This window comes from Vulpes vulpes, chromosome 1, assembly GCF_048418805.1.
Source record: "Vulpes vulpes isolate BD-2025 chromosome 1, VulVul3, whole genome shotgun sequence".
NCBI classification, from domain to species: domain Eukaryota; kingdom Metazoa; phylum Chordata; class Mammalia; order Carnivora; family Canidae; genus Vulpes; species Vulpes vulpes.
This window is the reverse complement of record NC_132780.1, coordinates 196,545,702-196,560,556: the sequence shown is the minus strand read 5'-3', so window position 1 is coordinate 196,560,556 and position 14,855 is coordinate 196,545,702. Positions and strand designations below refer to the sequence as shown.

The 14,855-nt window shown below is 36.7% G+C and overlaps 1 protein-coding gene across 5 annotated transcripts in view; it reads left to right on the top strand.

The window, feature by feature from the left end:
- REV3L (REV3 like, DNA directed polymerase zeta catalytic subunit) overlaps positions 1–14,855 on the top strand; it is a 179,356-nt gene that overhangs the window by 38,668 nt on the left and 125,833 nt on the right. For all 5 annotated transcript variants that reach the window (XM_026005812.2, XM_026005811.2, XM_072739059.1 and 2 more), the window contains one exon: positions 14,619–14,808. In XM_026005812.2, the coding sequence (XP_025861597.1) occupies positions 14,619–14,808 (190 nt within the window). The remainder of the gene's footprint in view (positions 1–14,618; positions 14,809–14,855) is intronic.

The following is a 14,855-nucleotide window of genomic DNA, read 5'->3' as shown; positions in this document are numbered from 1 at the left end:
TAATATTGAGGTGTAAGAGTTATTCTAGATACAAGTCCTTTATCAAACATGATTCCTAAATAGTTTCTCTTATTCCATGTGTTGTCTTTTTACTTTCTTGTATAGGTAAAATTTTAAAGTCCTTCAGTATTCAACTACCATTAAGTATGATTGAACAGTTTACTAGATTTGCATTAATTTAATTACCTGTAACATTTTACTGATGTGTCTTTGAAAGAAAATTCAGGCATTTACATACAAATTTGACTGGATAGTAACTTTATCTTGATTAGCTATTAATACTGTTTTACATCACTGGAGGTGAATTTTCAGATAGTAATCGGATTATTAATTTTACTTCAACCTTGGATTACTTACCTCTGAATTGAAATACCACAAAGATTAACATGTGTGACTATTCTGGCTGTAAAACATCTGAAACTAAAACAATATTTGTTTTTTTGTTTTTTAAGTAGGCTTCACACCCAGTGTGGGGCTTGAACTCATGAACCTGAAACTGAGCCAGCCAGGCGCCCCAAAGCAGTATTTGTTTTACAGGCCAGAATTTTATTTTTAGCAAAGGTTATAAACACTAGTTATTTTTATGACATTTATGAAAGGTAAACATTTTCTTGGAGATTCTGGCTTGAAAACACAGTTTAGTTGTTTTTGTTTTTGTTTTTGTTTTGTTTTGTTTTAAGGCTAGACTTTTTAGAAAAATGTGATGGTATACCATATTGTGTAAGCCAGTAGTAGCAATCACTGTGAAACTCAAAGTAATTACTGGTTTCCTTTCCTTGTTTTTGTTTGTTTGTTTTTTTAAAGATTTTATTTATTCATGAGAGACACACAGAGGCAGAGGGAGAAGCAGCTCCTCACAGGAAGGGGACCCCGATGCAGGGCTCAATCCCGGAACCCCAGGATCACACCCTGAGCTGAAGGCAGATGCACAGCCACTGAGCCACCCAGGCGTCCCTTACTGGTTTCCCTTCTATAGTAATAATTGCCAACTAAATTACACATGAATTTTGGACGTGCCATTTCATCACATTCTTAATCTTAGAAACATTTGTATTTTTTGCTGTTAGTTTGCTGTTTAATATGGAAAGTTGATCCTTAATTCATCCCTTCTCATCCCCTTTCAAATAGGAAAAGATAGGAAGACGTTATAAATATCTTTGTTAGCTTTTGAAAAGAAATTATAAAGAGAGAAAAGTAAAGGCAGTCAAATTTTCTACAAGACTAAGATGAAAGCCCTCTTCAAAAGGTAATATCATTATGTTGGTTTTCCAGCAATAAATTCTCAATTCTCTGACATCAGCTGTGGGTTTTCTGTAACTCATTTCAGTTATGGCACTACCTGAAATTAGTGCAGATCCCCATAGGGTAAGGGATCAGTTCTATAAGATGGCTCCTGCTTCAGATGCCAGCCACAAATGGATACCCAAGCTACCTGCACTTTTTCCTGGCCAATTACAAATTTGGGGATTCTTTCAATCCTCCCCCTACCCTCAGGTTCAATAATTTACTAGAACAATTTACAGAACTCAGGAAAACACTGTATTTATACAGTATATTATAAAGAAGACAAATGAATAGCCAGGTCAAGACCTACATAGGGTAAGGTTTAGAAAGGTCCTGAGCCTCAGATGTGTCTGAAAAGTCTGTATGCACAACCAGTTAGCTTTCCCAAACCTCATTGTTCCAGGGTTTCTATTGAAGTTTCATCACAAATGCATGATTAAATCATTGGCCGTTGGTGAACTAAATTTTAAGTCCTTCTCCACTCTCTGGAGGTGAGGTGGCAGGTAGGGCATGGGATTGAAAACTCCACCCTGTAATGATATGATTGATTCCTCTGGCAACCAACTTCTGTTCTGAAGCTGTCTTAAGACCTGATCAAGAGTCACCTCATTAATGTAAATTCAGTTATGATAGAAAGGGGTTTGTAGGAGTAACAAAATACTCCTATTGCTCAGGAAATACCAAGTGTTTTAGGAGCTCTCTGCTGGGAATAAGACACAAAGACCAAATATATATATTATGCCACATATGCTTATCTAGCGTGGATCAAACACCCTCTGTATTTTAGGCTCTCTGCCAAGCATTGAGAATAGGAAGAAGACATGATGCATGTATTCATGGAACTCACACTGTAGGTATGGAGACAGAGACAGTGAGGTTACATCTTACATGGAAAGTAGATTTGAAGCAAAAGTATGAGATTAAAACCTTTTTTAGAATTAGGCAGTATTTCCCTTGATATCTCTTGAATTGCATGAATTCTTTTTTTTTTTTTTTTTGAATTGCATGAATTCTACCTCAGTATCTTTCACTAAGCCCAGCAGCTTAATTTTCCTGACTTACAGACCCAGACACTAGTCACTTTTCTTCAGCTGAGCTCTAGTTGAAATAGTTGGCCCATGATCAGGGCCATGGTTTATGAAAACTATGAACTTCATCTTTTAAACAGAAGCACACTCAGTTGCCTCTTTTCAATACAAGATACTTCCACTTTAGATATACCAAGGAATTCAGAGACACTAAGGAATAACAGATTTATATACCCTATCTCATGACGCTAGATAAGTTTATTGACTGGGCACACTAGCACCATTTAATTGTGTTCCCACATTCATTCTCTCTCCACCTGAGTCCCTTGATTCCTTCCTATACAGTGAATAAAATGCTCATATGATGTGATTCCACTGTATATAAACATATGTATAACAAGTGCATAATATATTTATATAAGTGCTCTGAAGACATAAATGAGGAAACAAGTTGTGCACTTACTTTTATAGGTAAAGGAAGGTGTAGGTGTATAAAGTTGAAATAGCAAGGGAGCTAGCTGGTCCCTAAAGAATGAGAAGCAGTTATAGTATTTTCCATCTAAATACTAATCATATGAAGTATTTTTTGAAGAAAATAAAAAATCAGCCCTTTTCCTATTTTTCCTCAGTGAAGGATTCTTCTGGTTATAGAGTATGTTAATTAATTCAAGGAAATATATTGAGCATGTTTAAGACATGACTGAGGCAAAGGATTCCAGTCCTGTGTTTTCTTTGGCTTATATGATGCTTGTATAAGTTCTCTTCATTTTGCGTAGCACCCCAAATTGTACTGGTGAATGTAAAATGGGAAAATTGATCTTTCCCATTGAGTTGAGAGAGATATGGCAAGATAATGTGTCCTTTGACTACCTGCCAGTTCTGGGTAGTTGTACATCTGCCATTTGTTATTTGTTTTTTTTTCTGTGTCTTATGCTCTTTTGTTTTATTCTTCCATTATAGTCTTATATGCTAAATAGATATTTTCTAGTATACTACTTTAATTTCATTTTTTTTCCTTCTTCCCTTTCTTCCCTCCCTCCCTCCCTCCCTCTCTTTTTTTCTGTTTTTTAGTTACTTTCTTCATGGTTACTCTGGGTATTACACTTAACATCTTAATTTAAGACATCTTAGTTTGGATTAATCCCGATTTAATTTTCATCCAGGCATATCTCATTGTCCTTCACTTTGCTGTGTTTTGCAGATACTGTCTTTTTTTTTTTTTCTTTTCAACAAATTAAAGGTTTGTGGCAGCCCTGCACTAAGCAAGTCTGTCGGCACCATTTTTTCCAACAGCACTTGATCATTTGGTATCTGTGTCACGTTTTGGTAACTTGCATTTTGAACTTTCATTATTGTATTTGCTATGGTGATCTGTGATCAGTGATTATGACTTACTGAAAGCCCAGATGATGGCTAGCATTTTTTAGCAAGGAAATATTTTTTAAGGTGTATATATCATTTTTAAAAATATAATGCTATTGCGCATTTAATAGACTATATTATAGTGTGGAACATAACTTTTGTATGTACCAGGAAACCAAAAAATACATTTGACTCACTTTATTGCAGTATTTGCTTTATTGCAGTGGTCTGAAACAGAACCCACAATATTGCTATGCCTGTATATATAAAACCATTGTTCCATTATAACATCATTTGTGCAAATAACATCATTACACATTATAAGCCCATCAGTACAATCTTATAACTTTTGCATCTATCTTAAATGAGATAGGAGAAGGAAAGAATTACAAAAATACATGTTTATTATCTTTTGTGTTTACCTAAGTAGTCATCTTTATGGGTATTCTTTACTGCTTAGTGTGGATTTAAGATGTTGTCTGTCTATTATCCTTTTGTTTTAGCCTGGAATGAAATCCCCTTTACTATTTCTTATAGGTCAGGCCTGCTAGTGAAAGATTCTCTCAATTTTCATTTAGCTGGGAATATCTTAATTTCTTCTTTCTTCCTATCTCACCCATATCTCCTTTGTTTTTAAAGGGTAGTTTTGCTAGATATCAAATTCTCGCTTAACAGTCTTTTTCTTTCAGGGCACCTGGGTGGCTCAGTTGGTTAAGTGTCTGCCTTGGCTCAGGTCATGATCCCAGGGTCCGGTTTGAGCTCCCTGCTTAGTGGGGAGCCTGCTTCTCCCTTTCCCACTCCCCCTGCTTGTGCATGTGCTCTCTCTTTCTTTTTCTCAAATAAATAAGATCTTTTTTTAAAAAAAATCTTCTTTCATTACTTGGACTATGTCATCCTACTGGCTTCCATGTTTTCTAATGAGATGTCAGCTCTTAACCTTATTGAGGAAATTTTGTGCATGATGAATTGCTTTTGTCATTTTCAAGATTTTGTCTTTGGCAGTTTGGTTATGATGCATCTTGGCATGGATCTATTTGAGTTTCTCCTACTCGCAATTTTTTGAGCTTAGATACACAGATTGTTTCCATTGAATTTGGGAATTTTTTGCCATTCTGTTTTCAGATATTCATTCCATCTTTCTCTTGTCTCTTCTGCTGAAGCTCATGTTATGTATATGTTGACAGAATCCCATAAATCTCTGACACTCTGTTAATTTTTCTTCATTCTTTTTTTTTTTTTTTTTTTGTTCCTCAGATTGGAGAATGTCAACTGACCTGTCTTCAAGTTTACTGATTCTTCTACCAGTTCAGATGTGCTCTTTACTTTCTTTAGTAAATTTTTCATTTCATGTTGCTCTTCTAACACCAAAATTTCTTTTTTTAACACCAAAATTTCTATTTCATTCTTTTTTATTTTGTTTTATTTGACAGAGCACAAGCAGGGGGAGTGGCAGGCAGAGAGAGAGGAAGAAGCAGGCTCCCTGATGAGCAAGGAGCCGGTTCTGGGCCTCAGTCCCAGGACCCTGGGATCATGACCTGAGTCGAGGGCAGACACTTTACCAACTGAGCCACACAGGCGCCCCTAATTCTTTTTTTATAATTTTTGTCTATTCATTTATATCTTGTTAGGTAAGACATGATTCTCAAACGTTCCTTTAATTCTTAGACATAATCTTTTCTTTAAAATTTCTTTTTTAAGATTTTATTTGAGAGAGTTTAGGCATGGGGAGAGGAACAAAGGGAGAGGGAGAGAGAGAGAATCTCAAGTAGACTCCTCACTGAGTACAGAGCCTGATGCAGGACTCAGTCTTACAACCCTGAGATCCCGACCTGAGCTGGAACCAAGAGTCAGCTGCTTAACTGAGCCACCATGTGCCCTTGTTCTTTGAAATGTTTTTAATAGCTAGTTTAAAGTCTTTGTCTAGGGCAGCCCCGGTGGCACAGCGGTTTAGTGCTGCCTGCAGCCCAGGGTGTGATCCTTGGGACCTGGGATTGAGTCCCATGTCAGGCTCCCTGAATGGAGCCTGCTTCTCCCTCTGTCTGTGCCTCTGCCTCTCTCTCTCTGTCTCTATGAATAAATAAATCTTTAAAAAAAAAGAAAAAGAAAGTCTTTGTCTAGTAAGATGAATTTCTGAGCTTTCTCAGAGGCAGTTTTATTGACTCCTTTTTTCCCTGTGTATGGGTCATGCTTCTCTCTTTTTTTTTTTTTTAATATGTCTTATTTTTTTGTTGTTGGAAACTAGACATTTTAAGTATTTTGATAGTTAAGGAAATCATATTCTTCCCTATCCCCAGGTTTGTTTTTGCTCTGTTGTTGGTGATGTTATTTATTTATTAGTGCCTTTCTTAGATTAATCCTGTACAGTGTCTATTCTTTGAAGTCCCTACTCATCTAACCTATTGGTTAGTTAATGGTTGGCCAGAAATTCTTTTAAATGCCTTGAGCCAATAGGCATCCTTCCACCTTTTGTTGAGGAGCTCTGTATGTGTGTGTGTGTGTGTGTGTGTGTGTGTGTGTGTGTGTTAGTGCAAAGCCTCCAGTTCAGCCATCTTGAAAGATTAGGGCCTTTTCAGCTTTTTTGAGCATGCAGACAGCTCCAACATGTGCATACCCTTCTAAATTTCCAGGACTATGTCAAAACCTTGTAAGTTCTCATGGACATGTTAGTCCTCAGTTTTTCCTTTTAAGTTTGTGTTCAGCCTCTTACTAGCTGCAACTGATAAAAACTACCTTAGGCAACTGTGATGTTAAACAGTTGCTGCTAATTGTTTTCCATAAAGATACTGCAGATAGGACTATACCCAGGGAGTAAGCTCTGAGTCTGATCAAATAAAGTCCTGAGAATGGAGCTTTTCAGTGAGCTGCCAGGCAGGTCACATGGTGACAGTTTTCTGTGATTGGGCTTTTGGGGAACTGCAAATCTATTTTGGTCTCTCCATTGCCTGCTTGGCTGGTTGTTTTCACAGCTACTCTGGAGCTCATGGTAGGGTAGGGATAGATAGATGAGATTGGATTACCAGGGCAAGTTAGAACACCATAAAACTTGTTGTTCTTGCTAAGATTCAACTGCTTTTCTTGAATAAACACTCTTTGGATTATCACAAGCCTTTTTGTTTATTTCCAAAATGCTGAAAAAAGTTGATTTCAACAGAATATGCCAGTGTTCTTGTTGCCTTTATGGAGGAGCGGGTTTTTTAAGGTTCTTCTTCTGCCATTCTGAAGTGTTTCTATATAGTTTATCTGTGTCCTTCCAGTTTCTTATCCAGCCTCTCATAGCTTGCATTTCTCTTGTGCATTTCTCCTGGACCCTTGGAACTCTCTGGTTCCATGGCTAACAAACTTATATTTTCAAGTATTCACTGTTACTTCTCTTTCCTGACTGGCAGCCCTCCCAGGGGCTCATTCTCTCATATCCTACATAAATCAAAATCCTTTTATTCCTTCCTTAAATATTAGTATTCCTCAAGTTTCTGACCTATGCCCCTTCTTTTGTCTATGTATTCTCTTGAGCATTTTTTTATCCATCTGTTATTCAGACTCCCCAATCTGTTGTCTTCTCTACCCAGATCTCTTTCTTAAGCTCTACATTTGTGTACCTAATTGTGTTTAATGTAAATCTCCATTTGGAAGTTCTTTAAACATGTAAAATTCCACAAGTTCAAAATAGAAATCAGCCTACTCTCCTTTCTCAGTTTTCTTTGACATTCATTATCTATCCAGTTGCCTAAACCAGAAGTTTGCATCATCCTTGATTCTTTCTCTTTTACTCTACTCCCAAATTCCAGTCAGTTATCTCTAAATTCTGTGCCCTAAGTCCTTCTTGGTGTTTTCTCCATCTCTACTGACATTTCTCTCCTGAATTACTCCAATAACCTCCTAAACATATTTTCCTATTAAAATGCTGTCCCTAGTTTCTCCACAGTGTGTCCACCAGGGAACTTTATAAAATGCAAACTCACATAGGTCACAGAATCTACACACACACACACACACACACACACACACACACACACACTCACATTTACACATGCATACTTGTCCTTTCTCTCCCTTGCACTCTTTGCTCCTTCCTAACTACATTTTTCTGTTCCTATACCATGTATATTCTCATTTGCTTTCAGATTTTGTATGTACTGCAACATTCTTTCTCACTTTGCTCTTCTGAGTTGCTTCCTCTGGGAAGCCTTTCTATGTTCTTACAAATCTGAGATACTTTTGAACATAGACTTGTCATACTGTAATTGCCTGTTTACTCATCTTTATCTCTGAGTAGAATGTAAAAAGTTCATGAGTTCAAGGACTATGATTATGAGCAGCCCAGGTCTAATACTTAATATTGGACTTTCATAAAGAATTTGGAGAATGGAGAATTTATGCCTATGTTTATGAATAATAAAACCAATTGTGTTTAGCACTGGAAAAACAAAGATGTGTTAGACAAATGTATAAATAAAATAGACCTTTGAAACATCTGGTGCTTGAGAGATATAGTTCTGTTAGTAATGTGGGATTGGTAACTTAAAGCCAATGATTCTTTTTTTCTAAGATTTTATTTTCTTGAGAGAGGAATGAAAGAGTGGGGGGAGGATCAGACGGGGAGGGACAAGCAGACTCCATCCTGAGCATGGAGCCCAATGTGGGACTTGATCCCACAACATTGAGATCATGACCTGAGCCAGAATCAAGAGTTAGATGCTCAAGCACGCAGGCACCCCAAAGCCAATGATCCTGAATAAAGCCATGTACGCTTTAGTTGAAGAAATAAGTGGCATGAATAAGTATGAAACCCCAAAGCATTATTTACAAATGAAAAGAGAAAATGAAGAGAAACTGATAACAGAAAGTTATATACATATGCCCTTTGTAAAGTTAATTATTATACTTAGGTTTTTGTTGGTGGATGGTTTTTTTTTTTAATTTCTAGGTCATTTAGAAGTAGGTGACTTCTTCCTGCCTTTCTCTTTCAGAAATTGTATAATATGTAGAAAAAATACATATGCAAAAAGAAAATTTTAAATTATCTCCCTTAATGTGTTATACATATTTTTATAATTGAAATAAGCCTGAATATCACCTGAAATAAATATATCATAAATATCTCTTCATGCCAAGAAATATACTGCAACACCATCTGTTGCTGAGGTTGGCAAACTTTCTGTAAAAGGGCATATAGTATATATTTTAGGCTTTGGAAGCTAGAAGGTCTCTGTTGGAACTACTGTGCCAGTAGCAAAGCAGCAAGAGACCATTCCAAATGGATGTGGTATAATAAATTTGTATTTACAAAAACAGGCAGTAAGCAAATTGGTATGAGAGTCATAAACGTGATGTAGATAGATCATAATTTCCTATTTTTGAAAATTTACAATTTTTTTTTACTATTGGTAATATTGTCTTAGCATCTTAATATTTAAATCTGTATACATTCTTATTTTTTTCTTGGATGATAATGGGTGATATAACACTGCTTTCTTAAGTGACTTTGAGTTTTGCTTGGTTCATTTTGCAGTTTTATGGGAATGGGGAAAGAAAGAGTGAAACTTTAGAAAGAAGCAAAGACTTTGGAGGGATACAGACTGAGGTAATGACAGTGATATAAAACTTAAAAAGATATTCTAGGAAGAAAATATGAAAAACTCGATAAATAAACCTTTCCTGTTCACACACCAAGTTTTTCTATTTGATAGCTCTGGAGAGTTTTGTTTAAAATCTTGTGTATATTGAGTTTGAGATTTGGGAGATGGGGTTGCAAGTTACAGAATAAGCATTTCTTACTCCGTTTTCTAGGATACTCTTGAGCCAGTGTGATTTTGATTATGGTGACCAGTCATCTTATTTTAAAAAGAAAAGAAAAAAGAAGATGTTAAGCTTTTCTGTTCTGGGTGAAGGCTAATTAGTTAGAGCAGGGATTGGCATAACTACTCTCCATGGACCAAATCTCTCCCACTGCCTGTTTTCGTAAATGAAATCTTATTGGAACAACATGGTTATGCCCGTTCATTTACATATATACTGTCTGTGGCTGCTTTTGGGCTACAGTGGCAGAGTTAAGGAGTTGTTTCACAACAGTATGGCCCATAAGGTCTAAAATATGTTACTTTACAGAAAACTTTGCAGACCTAGAACTAGAGGAATGGTACATGTTAGTCTGTTTATCAAAAATGTATCTGCAAAAAATACAGGTAATTTTCCTATGGATAAACTAGTAAGATTTTAGATGCACCATTTAATGAAGAGACCAAACCTAGGCATTTAAAATGCAGAAGAAAATGTGGGAAAATGGCATAAGAAATGTTGGAATACAGAGGACTTAATGTTTAGTGTACACCTAAATTCTATAAAAGATTAGATTCATGGGCCGCCCGGGTGGCTCAGAGGTTTAGCGCCACCTTCAGCCCAGGGTGTGATCCTGGGGTCCTGGGATCGAGTCCCATGTCGGGCTCCCTGCATAGAGTCTGCTTCTCCCTCTGCCTGGGTCTCTGCCTCTCTCTCTGTCTCAGTCTCTCATGAATTAATAAATAAAATCTTAAAAAAAAAAAGATTAGATTCATAGTATGTACCTAAGTCCTGGCAGTTATAGAGACACCTACCTTAGTTAGAGAAGCCCTGCTTACATAGAGTTGGTAAGTAGCCAGCTCCACACAGTTTTGCCATGGCGTCTTTAAAAGCCAGCAGTTATGCTGTGACAAGTCTGTGTGGAGCTTTCCTGAAACAGCTTTATTGCAATTTCTGAATTAGTCAACAGCAGTCAAACTGGAAAGCCCAAACTGTTCAGAAACTTTTAAAACCTGTGTGTGTAGGTTTATTCTCCCAACCACAGTCTCCATTCCTACTGAGTGTGCTGCCTTAATTCAGTTTGACCTGACAGTAAGAGAGGACATTCAGAAATTAGGGACATGAAGAATGCCAGTTGCTTGCTTGCTTTGGATCCACATGTTACTTAGACATAGCTTAATATTCTTTTTTTTTTTTTTAAGGTTTTATTTATTTATTCATGAGAGAGGCAAAAGGAGAAGCAGGCCCCCTGTGGGGAGCCTGATGGACTCAATCCCAGGACCCCGGGATCATGACCTGAGCCAAAGGCAGATGCTCAACCACTGAGCCACCCAGGCGCCCCAGAGCTTAATGTTCTAAACCGTTTAAGAAAGAATCCCAAATCACTTAGCAAGGTTTCAAAATAGCAAAGCTTTTGCTAATTTTATTTTATTTTATTTTTTTAAGATTTTATTTATTTATTCATGAGAGACAGAGGCAGAGGGAGAGGCGGGATCCCTGCAGGGAGCCCGATGTGGGACTCGATCCCGGAACTCTGGGATCATGTCCTGGGCCAAAGGCAGATGCTCAACCACTGAGCCACCCAGACGTCCCACTTTCACTAATTTTATAAAAACATTCTTAATCCTGTGTGTGGAGCTCTTTGGAGTATAGTGAGAGAGCCTCTGGATTGAAGTCACAAGTCACTATAACTAGATGTTGCAGAAACCTGAGTACACAGTACCAGCGACCTGCCTCTGAACTTATTTTATGAGAGAAACCATTAATTGAATGCTTAAGCCACTGATTTGAGGGTGTTTTCTCTATAGCTGAATCTACTTCTAACTGATGAGGGGTAGCATAGCTTATCTCAAAGGGACTTTACTATGTGTGGCCCCACACATTTGTGTTGGGGTAGAGCTAATGGAAATTTATAGAAGTGGTCTGTATCTTGTCAAAATAAAGCAGTGCTATTATGGAACTACAAATTTTACAATAATAAGAGACCACTGTTGCCAAAGAGAAATTGACTCTCACATTCATTTTTTATGTATTTTATTTCTTGTTTTTGAATTTATTTTATCTTGTTTCTCATCATTTTCTGTGATACTCATTCTGTATTAGAGCCATTAAGTACAATGCCAACAATTCGTGCTGTGTTCTTCAGGAGGTTGTTCTTAGGGAAAGGTGGTAAGGCACTGAGCCATCCCTAGCTGCTGGAGAACCAGAGGGAGGTACATCTGTGTTGATGTAGTGACTGCAGCTTTGCCTGGGACTATGGGTTATTCAGGGTAATAAGGTGCTATAAGCTAGGGACTCTTCCCAACACCCATGTCCCCCTATAACTGTATTATCCTTAGTTGTATCAAAGTCCCTCTATTTTCACAGATTCATTTTTTTCAGATACTCAAGGCTTTTACATCCTTGTTTCTCCTTAAGGAGTTACTCTATTTTGCTAAGGGTTTGTTCAACCATTTAATAAATATTAATCACATGTTAAGTGCTTTGTGCTGGGTCCTGGGGATATTATGATCATTCAAACAGGGTACCAACTCCAAAGAACTTTCAAATGGGAGAGTAAAATAAAACAGGCATTTATATTACAAAATAAGAACTGAGGAGTTAAAGATTAAGGAAACCAACATTTACTTTTTTAAAAATTGAAGCAAAAAATAAATAAAAAATAAATAATTGAAGCAGCATGGTTAGATTTTATTGATCTGCTCCTAAATTTTGATTCAGTTATCTAGTAGATATGTGATTTTAGGAAAGTTAACCTTTATGATACTTGAAAGGTTGTTAAATGTTTTAGAAATAAATGTATGTAAAGCACTTAGTTCACTGTCTGCTGAGTAAATCATCTCTGCTTTTTTCCCTTAAATCATACACCACAAATTATTGTAATTTTAAAGCCTCCATAGAAAGATACTGTCTTTGGCCCCTGCTTCACAGGAGACCTGAAAAGTGGCGATTAAAAAAAAAAAAAAAATTCTGTGAACTTTGAACATCCGCCCTGTGAAGAAACTTAGAAGAAATCAGATTTTATAATTATTTCTTGTAAAATTTCTCCAAATTTCCATTATTGAGATATATGGACTGTAAAATTATTATCTTAGGAACTTAGAAAATTGCTTATAAAATAAACTATAACATTAACTCTTGTTTTGTTTTTTAAAGATTTATTTATTCAAGAGAGAGAATGCACGTCGTGAGGGGTGGAGAGAGTCTTAAGCAGACTCCACACTGAATGCAGAACCCAATGCCAGGCTGGATCTCACAACCCTGAGATCAGGACCTTAGGCCAAAACCAAGAGTTGGACACTCAACCGACTATACCACCTAGGCACCCCACTATTACACTAATTCCGTAATCACTGGTCTCAGATTTGTTTGTCAACTTAAAAGAGAATACTTCTCTGTCTCCCCACCTTCCTTACTCCATGTTTAGCATGCCACTTGCTCTTAACTAAATTGTGGCTTGGTTTAGTGTCTTCAGTGATAATGGGTATAACATTTTTTCATGAAATGTTTAAAAAGCATTCAAGTAGATCATCAGTAAACTAATATATTTTTTAAGACTCATTCATTGTTACAATTTGATTTTTTTCTATTTTATTAAGAAACTACAGTATTTGGGAGATGGTACCATGTTTGAAATGAAACAAAATAATCAAAGAATTTGCTTTTAACTGAAAGTCTCCCCCCCCCCCCATTCCTTTGAAATTAAGTGACATAACTGCTGCTAAAAATAGAAACTGGTCTAACAGCAGCACAATTTGTAATTCTTCAGAGGTGTGAAAGTTGGTAGCTGAAATCGGATTACCACACTTTAGAGGGTATAGATCTTATTCCATTGTGTGATTGGTCTTTCCAATTTTGCTACGCCGTATCTAATAACTGCTCCAGATTTGTTAATTCTGTTACAGCTGTACCTTAAGATACACTGATGTTCATTGTAGAAAGTATGAAGTATAACAGTAGAACATAGAATTCGTCTCTGTGTATTTTATCTAAATCATTCTAAGTTATAAATAGGAAAAAGTAAGCAAACAAATAGTTTCCTACCAAAAAAGAGAAAAAGCCCAGTGAAACAGTGGGATAAGGGTTGGGGAAGGAGTGTAAGGATTGTGCTAGCAGGCAGTATAGTGAGTATAGTGATAGCACATGAGAAAATGGTATGTTCTTCCATCACTGCCATTCTCTCTGTTTGAAGTCGACAAATGGCATGTACCCCCGAGGAACTAGGGACAGAGCTCTGAGGACAGGAGCCACTTCTATACAGCCCTGCCAGATTCAGGAAAGTAATGGTGCATCTGTTTTCTGTTGCTGCTGGTGTTACTTAACCTTGTCATGGATGTGTTACTGTTTCTGTGGCACTCCTTTTGTGGGTTCTTACCCATATTACTTTCTTTATCATGGCTGTACCTGATTGTCTGTTTACAGGTCAGCACCATTTACCCCTTTTGCACCCTTGCCTGATATATAACGGCTTCCTGGGAAGTGTGTGCATGCTTGTTTTTTCACCTCTCATTGTGTCTCCTCCTGTGCCACTCCACCAAATGTGCAATTTAGATATCTAGAAATCTATTACAGACAAATGATCTTTAGGGGTTTTCTTTTTATTTTTGTCTTTTTTTTTTTTTTCCTAATAGCAAAATGTCATGTTTACCCTTTCCAAAATCCTTCTTCCCACCCTTCCAGCAAAAATTCCACATACTAGAACTGCTTTTACCCTCTCCTTTCTCCCAGAGCAGTCTCTGTCTCAGGGAAGTTTCTTGTTTGAAAACCTGTATGCCAAGACAGACATGCATTGATTTATTTAATAAACTTTCAGTGACTTTTTGTCAGCTTCATAACACTGTGCTAAGTGGTATTATTATAAGGTAATTCAGTGAAGTATATTAATATAAAGCCAGTGAGATTGTAAGGTAAAATATTCAAACATATTTTCACCAAACTACTATTTCAGTCATACTGTAATGCTTATGTTTACAAAATGCTTCTAAATGTTCTGTTGTGAAATGTAGTTAATATAGGTGGCTTTAATTATGGGTTAATTTTCTTCAACTCTTATCCTAAGTAAAGCTGTGTTATCATTAGAACATTTAAATGATTTGCATTCTGATCTTCATAATGTTCAAATTTTAAAATGCATTTCAAGACTAAACTTTATAATGTGTTACATTTTAGGTCAGAAGACATGTCTTCATCTGCATGGCATCTTTCCTTACCTCTATGTGCCATACGATGGTTATGGACAGCAGCCAGAAAGCTATCTTTCTCAGATGGCATTCAGTATCGACAGAGCACTTAATGTGGCTTTAGGCAATCCATCTTCCACTGCTCAGCACGTGTTCAAAGTGTCATTAGTATCAGGAATGTAAGTATATGTTAACATCTTTTTAAATTTCTGTATTTAAAAATCTG